A 23870-nucleotide genomic window follows, 5' to 3' on the forward strand; every position below is an offset into this window, starting at 1 on the left:
TTGTTAAGGTCAATACAATTCGAATAATATTCACAATTGCAATACATCTCAACTAGGAGTCAAACAATTGGACATAAACAATGTTTTTCTTAATGGCTACCTAAAATAATTGTGTTTATATGTCAACCAGGGGGTTTATAGATTCACCTAAACCTAATCATGTATGCAACTTATCTAAGGCAATTTATGAATTAAAACGTGCTTCAAAAGCCTAGTTTGACAACCTAAAAATGCCTTACTTAGTTGGGGTTTTGAGAACACGAAAAGTGATTCCTCGCTCTTCACTCTAAGAGGTACATATCATATTACCTCCTTGCTTATTTACGTGGGTGATATAATTGTCATTAGAAACAACACCAATTTTTTGGAGTCCTTCATCAAACAACTCAATATTGTATTTTCACTTAAGGATCTTGGTCATCTACACTACTTCTTAAGTATAGAAGTTTAAAAAGTCGCAACTAGTACAATAGTGACAAAGGTATTAGTGACATCTTAATTATTAGTTGGGTTAACATTTTGACATCAAGTTCGCAAGATTGTGTTCTTCATTTTGACTGTTTGGATCGTCAATCGGAGGTTTGTGGTTAAAAAAGCAATCTCACACTGTTGTATTATTTTAGGTTTCACTTTCTTTGTTTTTCATATTTTAGAGCATTATTGATTTGATTTATAGGCGGATTCTAGGCACTTATTTATGCTTTTGATTTGACTCTATTGTACCCACATTTGATATTAGTGGAACTTGATTTACTGGGTTATGCCAGTGAGTTTTTACTTCTCACATTGAGAGGGTTTTCCCACGTTAAAAATATCGGTGTTTTATTTCGTGATATTGTTGCCATTTTCTTTCGTTGTTGCTCCTCATAGATTCTTGCAAGTTTGGCAGAATTATTTATATTGCATACTTTGGTATTTTTGGTTATTGTTATTGTTTCCCCATCAATAATTTCTATAATCACAATAGAAAATTTTGCAATAAGTTTACAAGTTTATGGTTTTTAGAAAATCGTTATACTTGTTCTTATTATAAGATGTCAAAATTATGTAAGAGATAAAAAAGATATCTTCTGAATTGGACATTTCACCAATACATGTCACATGAGTGTCGTATGCATGTTTGTGTCCTATACATGTTGAACACAAACACACTATTTGTGAGCAAAACTAGCAACTAAACTTTAAAGAACAAATAACTCACAATAGAAGGAGAGAAGAGAAGATATTAGATTTAGTCAAGGTGTGATATAGAAGAGAAGGGAGACACTTATTTATAGGTGGGGAAAGAAAGAAATGTATAGGATGTAAGATAATGATGTAATCTGAAGGTAATAGTGTACATATATAGCAAATGCTAGCAATATAGGATCATATGTTATGGCTAGCATTAATACCCTACAAATAAATAAGCTAACAAGTAATATTTATAATCATTGATTGAAAATTACATTAATTACAATAATTGACAATATTAATAGGTAATATAGGATGCATAAATATTAATAAATCAAGGGGTCTTGTATCTAATTCCCCCTTCAAACTTATGGATGAGAGAGTCACCCCATGTTTGTTGAACTGTGTATAAGTTAATGCTTTAGTGAGACAGTTAGCAACTTGTTCAGCTGATGGAACATAAGCTACAAAATTTTTGTTTTGCAACCCCTGATTTGTGATATAATGCATATAAATCTCAATATGTTTTGATCGAGTATGCATAACTGGATTTGAAGCTGAAGCCTTAGCGTTTAAGTTATCACACCATCATGTTGGTTTTCTTAGCAAAGGTTTCAACTCATTAAGAAGCAAACAACTCCATGCTATTTCAACAGAAAATTTAGCCAAAACTATATTCTGACTTTGTATTAGATCTTAAAACTACCTTTGGCTTCTTTGAGGACCAAGAGACAAGTGTTTAACCAAGAAATACATTGACCAACCACGAATTTTCTATTATTCACACTTGTGGTCCAATCTTCACCCGAGAACCATGTTTAGTCCAAGTCAATAGGTGGTTTAATGTGTAAACAATGGTGAATGATACCTTGAAGATACCTAATTATTCTTTTGATACCTTGCAAGTCATCTATAGTGGGAGAGCTCATGAATTGGCTAAGCTTATTTACTAAGAATTTGATGTTAGGTCTTGTTTTTTTTAAGTATTGTAGTGCTCCAATAATCTGTCTGAACATGGTTAGGTCTTGTAATTTCTCCCCTTCAACTATAAATTGTTTGCTAGATTATAGATTTTAATCTATGATAATGAAAAACAAACCTTTGAAATCTACAACCATCATAGTATTTAAAGAAGTTTTCTAGAATGTATAAGTTGTATGGACCTACACATATCTCTTTTAATAATTGCTTAACTATTCATTTATCTCTTTCTTAGTCCACTTACAAACACAATTTCTATAGATATTTATTCAAGTTAATATTATAACCAATAAAAAATTTAAAAATAAGTACAAATTCAAAACAATAATACATATTTAGGAGTAGAAAGACTTATTTCAATCCGAAATAGAAACCAAAAGGAACACCCATTATTGATCCTAACTAAACAAAAATGAAATAGAAACTAGAGCGGACGAAATCTTACCAAAAAATAGCTTTATTAATTTTTTGTCTCCTACGGAACCTTCATCTCACAAATATTATAATACCAATTTTCAATTGGATATGTAATGCATTTAAAACAAAACAACCAACAACTAACCAGGACAACAATAATAAATAATTCCTTTTCGAACATAACTTATCAATTTTTTTACTATCAATACCATCATAAACCCAACTCATCAAATTTTTTAGTAACTACACCACCACAAATTATTTATAATTATTTTTATGTTGTTTAAATTATATATAATAATGTGCTATATCGTTAGTTAAAGTAATATACTACACCTACAAATTTATTTCAAATCCTTTTGTTAAATAATTCTTTTTTTATCATTCCAATATTTTACAAAATTACATAAAAGTTAACATTGTTAAAGTCATAAAAAAAGTTGTCTTCATAGCACGTATTATATTCGATGAATAATACATCAATTATCAAATCAATCATAACGCTTATTATTCAATAAATTCAGTTATTTAAATATGAGAAGAAATTTAAAATGTTTATCTTATTTCATTCTGTATAAGTTACAACTACAATCATATAAAATTTATTATGCTCATATACTGACAAAACATAATTATGTACATTGTCATAAAAAATAACATTGTCAATAATTGTTATAAGCATCAGGGGAAAATATACAACCATCAAAATAATACATCCCCGACAAAAAAAAAACCATTGTTCAAACCAATTTCAAAATACAAAACATTCTAAACATTGATAAAGTTGTTTTGTTCATTGTCAATGTGCAATCATATCAAATCTCCAACAACTAATTTATTCTACTTGCATAATCATTTTCAACTACACATCAGATAACATTCAGTTTTGCTTCTCCTAGTCCATCTAATTGTACAAAGCCAATATACTACATCACCATTAGACAACATATAGTGTTTATGTGTCTTTGCCAAAGCCTTAGCAACAGAACTTGAATCCAAGTACTGAAATAAAATATAACATTGTTAATTAACCAAACTCCACAAAAAATAACAATATATAGGTAATGCAAAATAATACTAAGATATATGAATGAGGATGTCTTAACAACATAAGCACTTAAACATTTCACCATTGATAGGTTACAATATTTAAGTTATGGTGGATATTGTTCGTAGGATTATTAACAATCTGAGAAGAATTACCCAACTCTACATTATAATTCATTTCCATTCCTTCCAACGAAAAGATACTAAATATGAATATATTTTGTGTAACATAATTTAAATGCAGGTGAACTCAATCCTCAAAATAATAGAACTAAATCATATTTTAGACACCACCAAACCAATAAATTATGTCATTCTTTGTTTTCTCGAAATCAAACATAATTTTTTTTGGAACGAGGATCAACCAATTGCAACTTATGACCGAATACCAACTTCTTCTCCCAATATATGTAACTCAAACACTAGATCCAATAGAATAATGGATTCTTCCCACAGATCAACACACTCTTAGAGTCAAAACAAAAATATTTATACATTATTCATAAAAAGGACAAATAACTATTGGAAATTAGTAGCATAACTTTACTCTAAACGATGAAAAGAACCTTGAGGAAACCAAGCATTCAAGGGGTAATGCCAAATTTGTTGGCATAGAATATTCAATTTCATCCCAAGTTAAAGTAAGTATCCTTATCTGGAAATGTCTGTCACCAAGAACAAAATAGCCACATAATACAGATTATCCAAATTATAAAATTTGGCAACTTCAAATGATGCTTGGAATATTTTCTTTCCAGTGAAGGATTCCTCAAACTCGATATTGAGGTCATTGCCCTTTGGATCTCGGAAGTAGTTCCTATCAATTTACAAATAATTTCCCCATTCAACAAAGAAACCTCCTTTAAAAACAATAAATTCATATAACAAACATAATAACACAATAATAAGAAAATTACCATGTCTTAATATTGAGGATAACAACTTTGAATGTTAATATCAATAGTCTGAAAACAAAATCACTAAACACCACGATTGAAAAAACCCAAACAAATACAACTAGTTGTTTCAAACACGCTTATTAATCCACCACGAGAAACATAACGATAAAAAACATAGTAATGTACAAATATCAACTAGGTTTTCAAAAAAACACTATGTAACTGATTATGTTCTATGGCTAATTAAATAAAGACTATAACATAGAAAAATTTCACCATAAATAGCAATGACCATTTGGATTTACGAAACCCAAAACCACAAATAATGACATGGCGATGACAATCAAACCACAAATCACACATACAAAAGTCATAAATAGATATCTTATAGTCAACCTTTGAAATGTTACCTTAACGGGACTTAAGATACATAGGGAGTTTTGGAAGACATTTTTGAAATTATATCTCTTACATGATGACATTTTCGGTCGCACCACTTTGCCACGCAAGATGAACTCCAATAGATCTTTGAACACTCCTTATAACTATGTAGAAAGATGTTAAATGCATTTGAAATTACAAATAACGAACATAAGAAATAACAAAACCCATTTCGAATTCATTTAAAACAAAATCTCTCCAATTTGGAATTTTGAATATCAAACATCAAAACTGAAGAAATTTTTTTTATTAATTGAAAATACATATATCTTCAATTAAGAAATGTAAAAGAACAAAAAATAGAAACTTATTCTTCTCGCCAAAATAATAGTCTTTTCATGTATCGTTATTGCAAAATAGGTATATTAGATCGATTATGGAGCACATATTAGATCGGTCTTCAACTGATCGTGAGCTTATGTAATATGTTGAAGACATATTAAATCGGCTCTAGCACAATCGATCTAATACCTTTAACTAAAAAGAAAAAAAATTGAGAAAGTTTTCTATGTAACCCTAACTCGGTTGCCTTAGTTGTTGACACAACAGACCAACATTGGTGAACGCAATGAAAAGGATATTAGCACCAGCGGTAAGCAGATTAACACCAGCAATTAGCAAAACAACACAAGCGACGACCGTAGCAACACCATCGGTAGGCAACCCAGAAACGACGACGACCAAAGCAATAACAACAATTTCAAAAACAACCAAACAGGTCGAGACATTGGAGTCTCAATAGTTGTGACCATGGTGACGACGATCACAACAACTGGGACAAGAAAATCACTACTAGTGGTGAGAGGAATAAAGCAATGACAACTTGGAGAAAATAAAAACATGAAGCCTCTAGCGGGAAGGAAGATGAAGATGAAGGAAGAAGAGAAAGGGTTGCATTGAAATAGAAAGTTTTGGGGCTTTGAAAATGAGAGAGAAAAGAGTTGTTTTGTGGGTGGAAAGAAGAGAAGGAACCTCGCGAGAATGAAAAAGGAAAAAGAAGGCTTATTAGATCAGTAGTTGTTTTAACTGATATTAGATTGTTTTCCTTTATAATTGATCTAATATGTACATATTATATTAGCTCCCATTATAACTGGTCTAATATAGTTAGTTCTCAATATTTACAAAATTATCATCGCGTTTCTGCATTACATTAGTTCCTCTACAATTGATTTAATAGCTTGTTCTAGCATATCTATTTTGCACTAGTGTATGCAACACATATAGACAACAATCTTAATTGAATATTAATATACATGACATTTAACTTATTGATAATGATGTACAACAATACTATATCATTTCTAAAACAAATTTATTAATATAAAGTTAAACTAATAATTACATATTATTTAATTTGGTTAAATATGTTTTTGGTCCTTTAACTTTCAGTGAAAATTGGAATTCGAATTTTGGACCAATTTAGTCCCCCATCTTTAGAAATATTTGGATTTAGTCCTTTTAACCAAATTTTGTTAAGTTTATTTCACATTTCAAACATATTTCATGATAGTATTTGAGTTGTTTATACCGTTTGATACATTTTCTCTTCAATGTTAACTCAAATACTAAATTGAAATGTCCTTGAAATGTCAAATAAACATAACAAATTTGGTTAAAATGACTAAATTCACACATTTCTAAAGTTTGATGATTATATTAGGTCAAAGTTTTGAAAAAGAACTAATTCAAATTTTCACTAAAAATTAAGGGACAAAAACATATTTAACCTTATTTAATTTATTTTGAATTTGAGTATGAAACGAACACTAAATTTATTTTCAAATTCAAATAAATAGACATGGGTTTTAATAGTGATTATATGATTTTTATTATTATTATTACTATATATAAATAATTAATATAGTAAGAATTTTAAATTATATTATTACTAATTATGAAAATAAGTTCAGAATTTAAATAAATTTATACATTATATATACATAATGAGATCAAAAATATTTTTCTCCTACAATTCATAACCATAATTGTATATAATTTTCTTCCAAGTACATATTTGATATCCATACACTTGATCATAAAATAAATAAATAAAAACATTGTTCAAACTGCTTTATAAACTTCAAAATGATAAAAAGTTGGACAATATCTTCAAATTTACATCCACTTCAAACCTGCATCACAGTAATGTGGTTTGTCCTCTTCATATTAACTCCAAATCTCATAACGTCATCAATTTTATATCCATTCTCAACACAAGTTTCTCCACTGCGACGTAAGATTGCACTTAGTTCTCCTTCTGAATGTCCATTTCATTTTACAAGCCCAACAAATTCCATCAACATTTACTAAGTAATATTCCTTCCTTCCACATACCAAAGCAGTACCAACAAATGAAGACTCGAAGTACCGATATTATGGAAAAAAAATTGTTTATCAAAACCCAATTCAATATATAGATTTCGACCTTCATATTATTAAAATATGGCTTACAACTTTGGATTGACTAACTTCATGCTCACGCACCGTCTTAACCATTGAAAAGTAAAAGTCCTCAAGATCATAATAAAATCCTTCCTTATCATCATCATCAATAAAATCAAATCACTCTAAACTCATTTTGGAGAAGTCGTGTGAATTTGACTTAAAGAATGCATATATTCAACTAACAAGCTCACATCAACCATTAAATCCATAATGATGGAAGTTTCATATTAACTAGAGATAAGACAATTTCATAGTATATAAATGCGGTGCAAACTTTACCTTACAAACCAAATTTATGCGATTGAGTTAAGCTTAAGATTCACTTTTTAAGATAGTATAAAAAATGATGACACATTTGCAAATGTGAAACATCTTCAAAATCTCCTTGGCATACTTTTTTTGAGGTACAAATATCACATCAAATGATCAGAGTATCTGCAACCGAAGAAAATAATTCATTTTATCAAAGTCTATCATTTTAATTCTTGCTCCATATACTTCTTGAACTAGTTTAGAGTGTCAAACATAATTCTTGCTTCATATTCATTTTGAACTAGTTTAGATTGTCAGCCATAATACCAACAACCTGAATGAATTTTACCTTGTGATTTTCACTTTTGAAATACAAAGTGACTTCTTTCTCTCTTCATGTTCTTGGCGTATGTTATAGATAATAGTTTGTAACATAATTCATTCTCACTTTACGAAGCTTGTATATCTTTTTCTCAATAGTCTAAACTCCATTTGGTCGGTTAACAAAAAATTGTTCCTCAAATAACCCATTTACTATACATCCAAATTTATGACTTATGATCAAACTTTTGTGTCTGAAATAAGGTCATAACACAACTTTGTCTCTATTCTCTCTGTTGTGTAGTTGTTTTATCAAGTTATTTTGGCAAAACCATTGCACTAATTTTCTTAAATAGAGTTAACCATCTTGCCTTCATGTGGATGAATGACACGAAACTTCTATTTTCCTATCAAGCAAAGACGCCAAAAATAATTAAAAATAAAGGTGTACAAATGATACTCGTTGATTTTTGCACTTCCGTTACTTTTTTATAATGGTTTTTTGTAGTCACTTGTTACAGCTATTTGTTATATGCCAAGTATGATATCTAATTTCACGAAAATGAAACAAATTGGACACCATATTTTGTGAAGGACACGATAATTACTTCCTATTGAATCACGACAAACCTTCATCTAAACAACCTGCTCTAAGTATCAGATTTTCCATGGTTTAGTCAAATTACAGATAGCCATTATATGATTTTCTAGTTGGTCTTTCATTAAAAGAATTCTTACATTCTCGAATCACAAGATCTTCCACCAACTCCAAACACGAGTTAAGCAGTAGAAGCTCCTGGGTTATCCGAACAGGTTCAAAATCAGAAGAGATAAGATCTTTTTCCACGTGCAGAACTTGATGAGCTTGAGCTGAATTCAAAAATTTTGAATAGAAGCTAGTTTTGTGGTTGATACATATCATCCTCTAAAGCTAATAATACTAACCCTAGCTAATATATTCCAATCTTCATAAATCCGTTTGAATAAAGCAGCAGGTAAGCATTAATGACCACACACCACCATTGAGCAACATAATCCACCATCATCATCAATTGGATTATTAGAGAATGTGCCGCCAATGCTCCAAAACTACTTATATTGATCAACAGCCATCAACACTCAACACTCCACCCAAAAACAATGCAACATAAACAACCTTCATGTTCATCAATTATAAAATAATTTTTTCACAGGCAGTGCCAATATCACATTGTGTGATTGTGTCAAATGATATGCAGAATATTATAGCTTTAATTGATACAGCAAATAAACTACACCGGTATTCTTCAACATTATTCCGCCATCTCTTTCACCTCAGTTGAATGGTTTAAAAAACCAAAAAGTAGAAATTTCATCATCAAGATACTTCAAGAGAGACTACAGTTGGTTAGCTTAGGTTGACAACCAAAGGAGTGCATAAAACACCCCAAGATCCTGAATGATAAAAACAATACATATATGAAAAATCTTGAATTACTTCCTTCCTCGGTTAAGCCTCTGCAGTTGATAATTGATACTTCCCCAAGACTTTCTGTTCTTTTTACTCTGAAAAAACAAAATTGAAGTGATTTTTTTAAGCACTACTTAATTTTAAAGTTAAAAGGTAAAAGCAACTAAAAATGTAAACCTGAAAAAGTTGGATGACAACAAAAGATGCTAGTTTTAATCAAACTATGTCTATGTTACCTGAGAATCCATACAGGCATTTAATAGCTCCTTCTGACGAGCACAGGCTTCCATGTCGCTCTGGTTTGCAGCCATACAATTGAGAAACATTGCCATTTCCTTCATGCAAGGCTTATGAAGTGAACCGAATCTCTTGGGGTTGATAAAAAGCGTACCAACTTTCCGACCCATTATCCTTCAACTTCACATACATCCAGGAAAATGTAAATTTCCTTTCAATTGATACAGATAAATCAACATGTAATAAAAACCCATAATTGAAAACTTTATGTTTATTAAAAAAATAAATCATACATGAACCCTTTTCAAGCAGAATGTATTATATCTAAGAAGAAATAATTGTGATAGTAATAAAAGGAAATTCTTGCGTCCTTCACCAAATAGAAGCCTTCATTTTAATATTATATTGAAGGTATTTCTCTTATGCAACTCAACTTATAGACAATACAAAAACAAAAACATCTTTGTGAAAATCCAATTTTAAATAGAAGCAAGTAAAGAGGTTACCGGACGGACAGAGAAGAGAGGAGGCGCCAATTGAAGAAGAATCTCCAATGAGATTCAGTCTGCAAAAACAGAAATTACGCCGGCGGTTGGTGAGTGTGAGAAAATCAGAGAAGTGAAAGCAAAAGCAATAGAAAATAAAGCGGACATGAAAAAGAAGGGATGGGACTGGGCCATTTTGACATTTTGGGTTCTTTTGAATCAGTTAATTTAGGGCTTGAAAATTTTTAAAAACTGATGTAGTTTCTAAATATGTATAAAATTCAATTAATTTTTAATATCAAAATAGTTTTTAATTTATTGTTAAATTTACTTTTCAAATTATATTTTAATAATAAAATAATCCTAAAATACATAACAGCAGGGAATTATAACAAAGACTTTTACATACTCGGAAACTAAAATAAATATTTCATTCTTTCAAAAATTAAATTGACTCCATCTTATAAATTTAGCCTAGTTTATTTATATTTCAAGCGAAATAAGCAATTTACGAGAAGGAGAACCTATCACAATTTATTATGTCAATTATAATAAATAATTAAAAAAGTCAAAAATATTTCAAAAACTCTATATTAACAACACATCCTCTAACAATCATAGTCGATAATGGTGGTGTGTGTATGCTGGTCATTAATGCTTACCTGCTGCTTTATTCAAACATGATTTAGGAAGATTGGAATATTTTAGCCCGGGTTAGTATTATTAGTTTTACAGAATGATATGCATGAACCACACAGAATGAGCTCCCTGATCAAAGTTTTTGAATTCAGCTCAACATGCACTTGATTTGCCATGACAAACAATGTTTTAATAATAACTTGATAAATTTAACCGTTTCTTTTATTTGACTTTTTTTTAAACATAACCATACTCTTTATACTAAAACTAGCGTAACACAGGCGCTAGGCGCCTGTGTGTATATATTTTTTAAATATACGTGATATTATATTAGTAGGTGATAATATGATAATGTTATTAAGTTAATATATATATATATATATATATATATATTAGAATTATATTTATTAAAAATAAAGTGAAATATATCAGAACAGATAAAAGAATAACCATTAATAAATAAAGAAGAAGCAACATCTGATTTTATAAAATTTTTGTAAAAATAACGGTCAATTTTAAAAAATTTAAAAAATTGTTATATTTAAAGGGTAAAATCGGTATTTTGAAAAGTGGACACAAAAAGGGAAATCCCTTTTATTAGTAGGTGATAATATGATAATGTTATTAAGTTAATATATATATATATATATATATATATATATATATATATATATATATATATATATTAGAATTATATTTATTAAAAATAAAGTGAAATATATCAGAACAGATAAAAGAATAACCATTAATAAATAAAGAAGAAGCAACATCTGATTTTATAAAATTTTTGTAAAAATAACGGTCAATTTTAAAAAATTTAAAAAATTGTTATATTTAAAGGGTAAAATCGGTATTTTGAAAAGTGGACACAAAAAGGGAAATCCCTTTTATATATTGTTATAGATATATTGTTATAGATAACTATTTATAATAACAAATTACCTACCAAATAAATAAAACTTATCTACAATAAAATTGTAAAAATTATATATATTTACTTTTATGAGAATATCTGATTTGGCCAGGGGCACATATTTTTTTAACAGAAGTATACATGGTGGTTTTTCTGAGAATATCGAATTTGACCTAGGGATATAAGGCATAATAATCCATTGACTAAATGAGAAATAAAGATACGGTTGATGTGCGGCAACAATGAAGACACGAAGAAAAACAAAAATGAGAAATGAAGATGAGAGTGGAGGAAGTACCAGAGTTTTGGGTGTGAAGAAGAATGCGTTCCAGAAGGTTGAGGATGATGCAGTAAGGGAACACCTTCAATGAAGTTGTAAAGATAACGTTTTTTAGCAATTCATTTATGGCAGCAGTGTTAGTAGTGTCACCTACCACTTGAAGTGACAAATGAAGCGACAGTCGCTGAGGCGCAGGAAGTGGAAACTTTTTATTTTAAATATATATTAAAAAGGAAAAAAATGACAATGAAGGGAAAGGGTCTAAGTCGATTTGGAGGTATGACAAGATATTTTAAGGCTTCAGCTTTGAAAATGCTAAGGTTAGGAACTGTGTGGTGTTAAACCCAAAAGTCAATTGGGTCTTAAATTTAAATGTTGATTGTATATTAAGTTTAAATGTTGATTGTGATGTAAGACTAATGTTGATAGGGTTTTTAAGTACATGGTCATTTAGATGGTCAAGGGGCACGAAACGTGTTAAGCAGTTGCTGAATATAATATGGGTTGTGTTGTAGTAATGATTTGTCATAGATACAAGGACATTTTTATCTAGCCTTAACTTTGAAAAAGCTAAGGCTAGTGGATTGTGTGGTGTTAGGCTCAATGTAGATTGGATTTTAAACCCAGATATCAATTGGGTCTTCAGGAATAAGGCCGTTTAAGACTAAGGATTATGGTCATGTCAATATGGAATGTTACATTTGCATACTGAATTGGAGGGGTTAGAGATTAGTTATTCAGGTGATCGTTTGAGACATAATGAAGGGCCTGAATTAAAAGAGGGATTTATGAATAATGAAAGAGAAAAAGGGAAACAGAAGGTCGGAAAATTAGACATAAATGTGGGTTCTGAGGGACAAAGAAAACAACACACTTGAACGTTCTAGCTAATCGGTTTTTACACTTTTTGGCTAGAACGGTAATAATTTTGTTATTTTTTATTATCAGAAAATAAACAAATACACATGTATTTCTCCTAGTCTTAGTAAAAATATCTAAAGAATATTTTTGCCATGACAATGTCAAACGAGGATTGTGCAACTCCGATGCCAAGAAAGCACTAAGTGGACCCAAGTCCTTGGTCTAAAATTGACTATGAAGGTGACAACTAAGTCAAAGAATGCCACAGAATAGATGCACATACAAAATGGAGAATAAAGTGGAAAAAACCAATTGATTAGCTTCAGAACGAGTCATACTAAACTCAAGCAAAACCAAGCTCAAATGGCTAAACCAAGTACAGGAGATTGCTTCAAGTAATTGGAGACTACAGACAAGACTTAAGTAATTGGAGACTATAAAATGAAGTGGTTGATCCATGTACACTTCATACAACTCACCATGAAGAAAGGCCCTTTTGATGTTGTTCAACGACGAAAAAACCAATGGTGGATCACAACCATGACAAGAAAAAGGGCAAATGATGGTGCTTTTGGCTACAGCAGAAAATGTGTTACCATAATCTTGGCAAAAGAAATTGAGTGTAACCATTAGCTACCGAACGAGATTTGCAATGATCAATTATATAACTAGATAAGACTTGAGTCACTGGAGACTATAAAATGAAGTGGTTGATCCATGTACACTTCTTGCAACTCGTCATGAAGAAAGGCCATTTTGATGTTCAACTGTGAAGAGACTAATGGTGGATGACAACATTGTATAACCAGACAAGACTTGAGTTACTGCAGACTATAAAATGAAGTGGTTGATCCATGTACACTTCTTACAACTCACCATGAAGAAAAGCCCTTTTGATGTTCAACTCTGAAGAGACGGATGACAACCATGAAAAGAAAAAAGGGCAAACAATGGTGATTTTGGCTACAGCCAAAAAAGTGTTACCATAATCTTGGCAAAAAAATTGAGTATAACCATTAGCTACCGAACAAGATTTGAAATGATCAATTGTATCATCAGGTTTGATCTTCATTGTACAGACTAAATGACACCCAACAGTAGTTTTGTTAAGAGGCAAGAAAACGTGCTCCCATGCTGGCACTCAAAGAAGTTAGCATCACCTGTTGCCAAATGTGGTCAACTATGGTTTCACTTGCAAACTTAGAAATAGATACAAAGTCCAAAGAAGATAAGAAAGAAAGTAGGAAGGAGTATGAGTAGTTTCCACCAAGTGGTGGTTTTTGCACTCAGCAACACCACTTTGTTGTGGTGTGTGGGCACATGATATTTGATGAAGAATCCCTTGCAAGTTCAAGAAAGATTGAAATTGGAAAAACAAATATTCTCTTACGTAATCAGTTATTAGAATTTTAATTTTGTAGTCTAAGTGGGTTTCAATTTCAGAAAGATTCTTCATTAGAAAAACCCAAGTACAACAAGAGAAATCATCTATAAAAGTGACAAGTAAAATTATCCTAATGTGAAATAAACACGACTAGGACAACAAATATCATAGGAAACTAAAAGCAAATGCTGATGCAACATGAGCACCACAATTAGTACGAAAATGCTTAGCAATTGATATGACTGACTAAAAATACTTAGTAGAAAAACTAGGAACAAGCAAATGTAATGGTTCATCACCATAGAGTTGTCTTATTTGTATTATTATCATCTATCAATCATGAATAACTAATTAATCAATGATATAAATCATAGCTAAATCTAGGCACACACAAAGTGTTGATTGATAGTTACTATATAAGACCATGATTACCTCACGCTTAATAAACGAAAAGAGCATACATAATCTAGGTTGAGAGAAAAAGACATCACCTGAGCTACATTGCTAAGTAAATTAGGAGGTAGATGGTAGCAAGTGTTTGAACCATGTCACAATCTAAATCACGATGGAAAATGGCTAACTCGAAACAAATATAATGTTTTTTCAAAAAAAAAAAGAGAGTCGTCATCATAGTTTATTTTGAAAAACTATGGAAAATCAATAAAATAAGACAAGTCTATATGAAAAACAGATTTTGAGTCCGGAAGTTAGATACATGGTAGGAAAGGTATTAGCACCTTACAGCACCCACCCGAAGGCAGTCCCTTTAATTAGATATACAAAAATGACGTGGTTTTCAAGACGCTTAATTTTCCCCAAAAACAAAAACAATAAGGAAATAATATAGAAAATAAACAATTTTTTTTATTTTAAAGGGTCCGACAAGGATAATTCTTCACTCCTACGTATCTTTATGCGTCATAGAGAATCAGGGTTACATAGTTATTTTTAAAACCTTTTGCGAAAATATGTTCGCGGAAGCTAGGCTTGAACGAAAGAGAGGGCCAATGTAAACTGGGCTTAAATGGATGAGTGTTTGATATTTTTTAATTTTTGAAAATTTTATATTTTTTAGGATTTTAATAAAATGAAAGGCATCGAGTACTAGGACGATGCGGATAATCACACAAGTACTCAAACTTTTATTATGGGGATGCTAGATAACAAACAGTCATACAAACATTCCAAAAACATATCGTTAAAAATTATTTGGATAAAATAATTGGATACCAGACCATGCGATCGACCATACAAGTATCAGAAAACATTTATCGAGAATGTAGATGACAGACGGTCACACAAACATTCCAAGAATGTATCGTTAAAAATATTTGGATAAAATAATTGGATAGCAGACGATGCGATCAACCATACAGGTATCAAAAAACATTTATCACGGAGGGATGTAGACGATAGACAATCACACAAACATCCCAAAAACTTATCTTTGAAAAATATTTGGATAACAAGATTGGATACCGGACGATGCAGACTGCAGACGATCATATAAGTATCCAACTTTATCGTAATCATCAAATCTTATCAAGATTGAAAATAATATATACTACATTTTAATCAAACAAAGTGCCAACACAAAAGAAATTCCGCAATAGTGCAATTCATTACTCTATACAAGCATCAATCTTAATATCAAACAATAACAATATAAAATTTGATCACCAAACCACACTCCTTGCATCAAATCAGTAAATGAATATCTTGTTATTACGCGACAAGTCTTAGAGTAATAAAATCTTGACTATACAACATTCAAAATAAAAACCCTCATATCAAAATTTATATTTACACTACACTATGATCAAAGCAAATAAATTTCCCAAATTTTGAGACCAACAATTGGTCCTGATCGGAATGTATTCTACTATCACGAAACACTCCCAAACAAATCAAAATAGGATATTATATATCCCAACAGAATACCACACATTAAGAATAAAGCACTCCCACATTATATGAATCAATAGTCTCTAAATTAAGCATTGCAATATCAACCCCAAAGGCCGTTCAAATACACAACCTTAAACAAATTAGAACCCAGATAATCAAACCTCGACAATTAACAATTAATTAATAATACTCAATCGTTCAAACCAATGACATAAACTCCTCCACAATTGGTTTCACATCGACGCTTTGCTACCATTTCACCAACAATGAAACCGAAAGGTCCAAACATCCATCAAGCAGAAAATAAAAGAAGTTTTCCAACTCCAACATTCCAAATCAGCGCATATATCCACATCCCTTTAATTCTCCACACAGTTTGCAAGAAATCAAATATCTTCCACCCCAAAACATAATCAAGTCAATCATTTAACACAGTCAATACCTATGCCATAGTAACAGACAATTCATAATAAGCAAATCGTAATAAACAATTCCATAAGCTGCTGCCACTGACTTAAGTAAATATCAAAACTTAAAACAACCCAAAATGAAGGAAATGAGCACGCTCCAAGAAAACTAAACACAGAAAATTCAACTGCTTGAAGAATATTCAATTACTGGATCAAGCCCGATGCTAACAAACCAAAACAAAAACAGAGTGGTCTACCATTATATTATATTAATCCAAACATTTCATAACTTCATCCACGGATTTTTCTAAAGCAACCATCAATCAATGGAATGAAATCACGGGAACAATAGTCTTAAAAGAAATTAAGCCACTCATTAACATTAAATTAGTACTGATGAAACCTAGCATTTCGTTGCAAACAATTTGAAACATAGTAGGAACTAATATTTAGAGAATCTCTCTAACCGAACAACAAAACCACAAGAACAACCAAAAGAATCAACACCACACTTTCGATTACAAAAAGAAAAAACTGAAATCTCGAGCAAATGCAATTAGCAGAATCAGAAAACAAAACAAAACTCAAGTAGTTCTAACCAGGTATGAAAACAAGAAGACAGTGGCCAAGGACGAGTGTTGGAAGAAGAAATTTCGAACCCTAGCTGCGGCAATGACGAACTCCTTGAATCGCTAACGAGAGAGGATAATCTTCTCTCCTTTTCTTTTTTTAGAGAAGAGAGCCTTTTTAGGGTTCTCCCGTGAGTTTTTTCTCTCCTTCTCGTGGGCCTGGGCCCCTTTCTTTTTTTGTGTGCAGAGTTGTGTGTGTGTTAATTAGTGTGTGACGGAGTGCAGCGTGTGTGTGTTTTAATTAGGTGAGTGTCTTTTATGTCAAATTTAACTCTCATTTTCTGCTGCTGTTCAAAAGGTTCAGAACTAACTATTATATATACATCATAGCCAATAAAGGAACTATTCACACCTCAGAGATTGGCTATACATACTTAGGTAGAGTATCAGCAGAAGAAGGGTGAAGTACACCTGATTACTATTGCATTAGCATGGGAAGAAGTGGAGTGAATTTGTTGATACCAAGGACTAGACCACTGCTTTGAGTTGAGAAGCTTTACGTGACTTCGTTTTAGGCGTTGGTGGAGACCATTGAGTAATGGGGAATTAATACCCTTTATGAATACTCATAATATATCAATACCCTTTATAACATTATGCTCATGTTGGAAGTGGTGGTAAAACCCAACCATATAATAAATTAATTTGACGCGTCCTTGAAAGGTAGGGCATTCTGTAGATCTGAGAACTTGAATTTCTCGATTCTGTCTACGTGATCACACATTTTTTCAATAACTGAAGGCCTTAAAGGTCAAAAGAAACGACAAGTTGGGGTTTTGGAGGAAGCCAAAACTGATTTGAATACAATGCTATAAAATGAAGAAGATAATGAGACTAAGTTGGCTGGGTGCGTGCAAACTGGGAGCTTGAATAATGTTTACATAGCCACTAGAAACTTTAGTTCTTTAATAGGAACTTTAGCATTATCATTCTTCTATTATTATAATCATGCTGATTCACCTATCTCTTTGAACCGAGTCCCTGTCTTATCAATATTCAGTATGGATCAGACTTGGTGGAAAATAAAGTAACATGATCGACAAATCTATATATGTTCGGAATATGTAAAGGAATTCAAATATGAAATTAAGGAAGCATTCCATAAGAATCTAAGTTATTTTGTGCATTATAACAACAAGATGCTTGTTCTGTTTCTGCATAGTATTTAATCTATGCATTTTGAAACATGACCTTTAAACGAGTATGCTTCTAAATTTTGTACCACAACAACCATCTTGACCTTGTCTATCTGTTCCACGCTTCTAATTTTCCCTCTGTTGGTCCTCCTCTATAATCAATGTTTTTCAAAACTGGACTTCCTCTCTATCTATTTCTCCTATATCAGGATTATCGAGGAATCGCGATTCAACACCATATTACGTTCCCAAATCCTCGAACCTAATCAACTTTGCATGCAGAATCGTTTTTTAGTGCGACAAAATCGCTCACGAGTTTAGAGTCGATTCAGCAAGCTCGGTTGGACAGTAGAAAAAAAGAAGAAAAAAACGACACTTGATTTGTTTGTTACTAGGTATAGATTTATGCAGAACGCACCTGGTGAACAATTTCGTGGTTCAATGGTTCTTTTTCTGTCCGTTTTGGGTGTTGGTGTTGCTTCTCCTATCCCTCGAACAGACCTGTGGTGTCTTTCTCAGCCACATTCACACTTCACTTCTTCCTGCGATCTCACTGCATAGTACTGCTTTCGGTAATTAAGGTTTTAGTGGTTTCTCTACTCCTCTGGCTATTAGCTATGGGCTATTGCTTCCTACACTCACAATTACTAAATCTACCCACATTATTACCAGTAAAAGACTTAAACACTTTTTCTCATAAATACTACTATTAGCATATTTTATAACGTATTTTTTTCCAACACTTCTTTCGTCATTATCTATTTTTCTGTGAATCTTGGTATTTTTCATTTAACAAATAAATTCCGTTATAACTTTTTTTATTCAAAGTGAAAATATTTTAATTAAAATGACTCGTTTTAATAATGTAAGTATTAGAAAAAAATAAATTGGATTGAAAAATATAGTTAACTAGGAAAATCATGTTAAAGCACGTGGTTGAAGGAAGAAATTAAAGAAAAGGAAGTGGAGGAGAATGGGAGTGTCGAAAAGGAAATACTTAACTGCTGATATCTATAATTAACCATATTTATTTTGTTAAGAGGTGTTCTAAAATATTGTTTTTTAGTTATTTAATATATTTATTTTATTTTATTTATTTTGTAGTCACATGTACATAAAAGTTATTATACTTTTTTATCTATTTATTTTATTTTTAAATTATTTTTTTCAATATAAAAATATATTTCTACACTAATTGTTTTGCTTTTATTTTTTATCTTTTTATAATTTATTTTAATTAATCATCAATAAATTATTAAAGAATGATGTTTAAAGTACTAAATTTTTTATAATATTTTTTCTTTTTTAATTTAATTTTATAATATATTTTTTTTCATTTTCAATTTTATCTTGTTATAATTTGTATTTAATTGGACATTTAATAAATTATTAAAAAATATTTATTTATAGTATTTATTATTTATAGTGTTTTTTATTTTAATTGTATTTTTTTATAAATTTTGATTACTTTGTCATTTAATAAAATAAAATTTAAATTTTATTTTATTTTATTTTCTTCATAATAATATTATTTTAAACAATTTATATATTTATTAGTATTTATATTGTCATATAAAAAAATTCATGAAATAATTTATAATTGGTTAAAATACCTTTTTTGTCCCAATTTTCGTCAAGTTTTTTCAAATAAGTCCTAATTTTGGTTTTGTGTTCAAATAGGTCCCAATTCTCGTCAATTTTGTTTAATTTAGTCATTTTTTGCTAACATCGTTTAAATCATTAATGGCCATGAACAGTGATTGTCACATGTTACTTCGTGGTTTTTTGAATTTCTTTTATTTTTATTTTTATTTTTAAAATTTTTTTTAAAATTTTTTTTAATATTTTTTTTAAATGTACACCAGTAGCATATCACGTGTCACTTCGTGATTTTTTTGAATTTTTTTTTTTTGAATTTTATTTTAAAATTTTTTTAAATGTCCACGTGTCAACCTAATAGCTGCCATGTGTCAAAGTCAATGTTCTATATTCAATTTGGTCCCTATATTTATTATTTTTGTTCAATTAGGTCCCAATTTTTGTTAACATTAACCAATTTGGTCCTTGTCGAAGATGTGACCAAATTTAATTTTTATATCAAAGTTATAATAATATGAATTTTAATATATTATATAAAAATATTTAATAAAAAATTTGAATTTTAATATAAAATTAAATTTGGTTTTAAATTGACGAGGGACCAAATTGGTTAATGTTAACAAAAATTGAGACCTAATTGAACAAAAATAACAAATATAGGAACCAAATTGAATATAGAATTTTGACTTTGACATGTGGCACGTTGACACGTGGACATTTTAAAAAAATTTTAAAAAAAATCAAAAAAACCACGAAGTGACACGTGACACGCTACTGGGTTGACACATGTACATTTAAAAAAAATAAAATTAAAATTAAAAAACTCAAAAAAACCCCAAAGTGACAAGTGGCAGTCATTGTTCATGGCCGTTAATGATTTAAACGGTGTTAGCAAAAAAGAACCCAATTGAACAAAATTGACGAAAATTAGGACCTATTTGAACACAAAACCAAAATTAGGACTTATTTGAAAAAACTTGACGAAGATTGGGACCAAAAAAGTATTTTAACATTTATAATTTTGTGTTACACAAAATTGACAATAAAACGTTACATGTATCTTTTTTACATTAAATTGTAATCTAAATATTCTTGTTCTTGAATGTTTTTTATATTTTTGATACCTTAATGATGAATTATAATTACAATACAACAAAATATAAATTATTAATATTATCTCTTATTATATTAATTTTTAAAATATACAATTTATTCAAAAAACTTAGAGATGGTAATAATTAAGGCTAACTCAACATGGCAATAATCTCAAATAAAAAAAAATTAAACATAAAATTAATTATTATTTTTAAAATGAATAATTTAACATTCTATCATACAAAAAATAAATTAACAACATGTGAAAAAAAAAATATAGGCTCGTTATTGAATATAAATTTTTGAGGTAATAAGAATTTGGGAGCGTGAAACGCAAATAACAATGGAGGAAAGGCAATGAAAAATACATTTTCAAAGCAAAAATGTGAGTTTTACATCACAATGAAATACCTTAAACACAAATGGTTGCAAAAAACACAAACTTTAGGAACAACAAACCTCAACGAACACACAAGCTCAACAAAAAAGGCCAAAAAAAAAAAACAAGTAGGGAAGAAAGAAACAACACTTATGAGTGTTTGACATTGAATGACAGTGGCAGAGAGTGGAAGTGCTAAAGAACCCGAGTTCAATGACAGAGAGTGGCTTTCCTCAAAAACTCAAGTTTGGCGACAGCGGCAGACAATGGGGGCAATGTTCGATGTGGGGTTTGACGACAATGGTGGAAAAAGGGAAAAAAAAGAGCAAGAATGGTGGAAGAACGACATTCGTAGTGGAGGTAGAGGAGATAACGCAAGTTACAATTGCAACACTTTAGAACGTTATATAAAAACCATCATCTCTCTTTTTAGTTGTGATTGTAAAGATATGCTTAGACTTGTGATTTTTTGTTTGTGTAGGTAGTTCGAGCGTCCTATGAGAAATGAAGCTCTAAGGAGCAACTGAGTTAAATGGTTGTTTAACAAAGGTAAGGGAAACTAGTTTGAAATTTAATTCTTATTAAGGATTAATCAATTGTAATATTTATGGTGATGATTTATGATGAATATAGTAGGTGAGTTTGGTTTATAGTGATAATTGTACATGAAGTAATTGATTGATGCTTGAGTTATGAATTTGTTGTGTGACTTCATTGAGCTATAAATTTTGATTTTATATGGGCATGAGACACTTGATTAATTTGGTTTATGTGTGATGAGGTGTTGAGTGAGAAAATGATGTTGTATGTTGTGTTTTATAACCAGGTTGTGAAGTTGGGAAATAGATATGATGATCATATCAATTGAAGGATTTTTAAATTCAATTGAGACTTTACTTTGATTTAATTTATAAGCTTTCATGTGATTAAATAAGTTTCTACGAATTAGAGACTTTACTTTGATTAAAGGTAATCACTTAAACTAAAATTAGTCAATACTTTACTTTGATTGATTAAGTTTTTTATTTGGTGAGGAGACAAAGGAATAGACATGATTAGGCATCGTAAAATTTGATTGAGATTGTACTTTGGTTGAATTTACTATGGATAATTTAAAAGTTCTTATTGTTAATTGAGACTGTATTTTGGTTAAAAGTAATGGAGACTTTACAAAGATTAATTTTCAAATTTACGACAATAATTAATTTAATAATAATCTTTAGATAACCGATGTTGAATCTATTTTGAAATTAATGGAATTGACTTGTTTTCTTTATTATTATTTTTATTTCTTATTATCTTTTTCTATTTTTTTTCTTCCATTGATTTATTATTTTATCATTTAATATTTTATTTAATTGTCTTTATTTTCTTGTACTATTTTTATTTTATTTGACTAACCTTTTTGTATAGTTTTATAAAAACTATTTTGTTAAGAATAAATTCCATGTTTGTTGGTAGATGACTTTGAGTTACTTTACCCTTACTAATTGTTTTGGATACCTTTTTAACAATATTGTAGTTGTTATAAATAAGTAATGTTAATTTGATTGCTTCAACAACAACGTTATCAAAGGTTTGCATAAGGAAAGGTTTGTCTTTGGGTTGATGTAAAGTTTTTTTGGTGCCAACAGGGGCAAATTGCTAAGAATTTTCTTCAAAGGGCAAACTAATGTTGCCAGAGCACGAACAATAAGGTAAGGAAGGGGAAGGCCTCAAGTAGCTGGGAGGGGTATTGGCTATGTTGGTGCTGAAGTGACTAACATAGGTAGTCTCATTCAAATTGTATGTTACATAAATGGTAGTTTTGTTAATGGTTTTGGTTTGGTTTGAAGCAACACACTCCTTTATGTCACATGAATGCGTTGATGAATCGGGGTTTCCTGTAAGGGAGTTGGAGCTTGAGCTGGTGGTTTTCATTATGACTTCGGTCAAGCGAAGATTGTTTTGGTGTGTGGCATGTGACTAACCCTTTTGTATAGTTTTTATAAGAACTATTTTGTTAAGAATCAATTCCATGTTCATTAGTAGACGACTTTGGGTTACTTTACCTTTACTAATTGTTTGGGCTACTTTCTTAACAATATTGTGGTTGTTACAAATAATTAGTATTAATCATGCAATCCAAGTCCGACCAAATTAGTCCCATAACACTTACAGAGATTAAAACACATCAAAAACCAATCATACAACACACATGAAGTGAATTTAGCATATCAATTCAGACAACCTTCTCCATTTTCATAAGATAACATCAAAGTAAGTCAATTAGAATCTAATCTCAGTTTAACCTATCATATTTCATCATACAACTCGATCACGCAGGCAAAATGCGTACCGTCATACAATCAACAATTTCAATATATTTACAACTTAAAAACAATGCAATTAGCTTCCCTTACTTGTGAGACAACTCCAATAACTTAAAGTACCAATTCCCCTTCAAGCTAGCATGATGCTTTATTTATACCTAAGAATAACACAAA

At 30.4% G+C, this 23870-nt stretch overlaps 1 protein-coding gene across 2 annotated transcripts; it reads right to left on the reverse strand.

Moving 5' to 3' along the window:
* Positions 1-9127: 9127 nt before the first annotated feature.
* Positions 9128-18934, reverse strand: LOC114178849 (uncharacterized). 2 transcript variants are annotated; one of them, XM_028064971.2, is made up of 5 exons: positions 18730-18934; positions 12002-12065; positions 10173-10231; positions 9666-9846; positions 9128-9524 (listed from the first exon to the last, which is right to left on the reverse strand). In XM_028064971.2, exons 4-5 carry the CDS (start codon positions 9834-9836, stop codon positions 9453-9455), a joined length of 243 nt encoding a protein of 80 aa, XP_027920772.1. In that variant the 5' UTR covers positions 9837-9846; positions 10173-10231; positions 12002-12065; positions 18730-18934; the 3' UTR covers positions 9128-9452. The 2 variants fall into 2 exon arrangements, with proteins under 2 accessions (XP_027920772.1, XP_027920771.1); XM_028064970.2 differs by lacking the exon at positions 12002-12065 and having other exon boundaries at positions 18730-18928.
* Between the last annotated feature and the right edge of the window lie 4936 nt (positions 18935-23870).

This window comes from Vigna unguiculata, chromosome 3, assembly GCF_037176805.1.
Source record: "Vigna unguiculata cultivar grain cowpea cultivar isolate G323 ecotype 2 chromosome 3, ASM3717680v1, whole genome shotgun sequence".
Taxonomy (NCBI): Eukaryota; Viridiplantae; Streptophyta; class Magnoliopsida; order Fabales; family Fabaceae; genus Vigna; species Vigna unguiculata.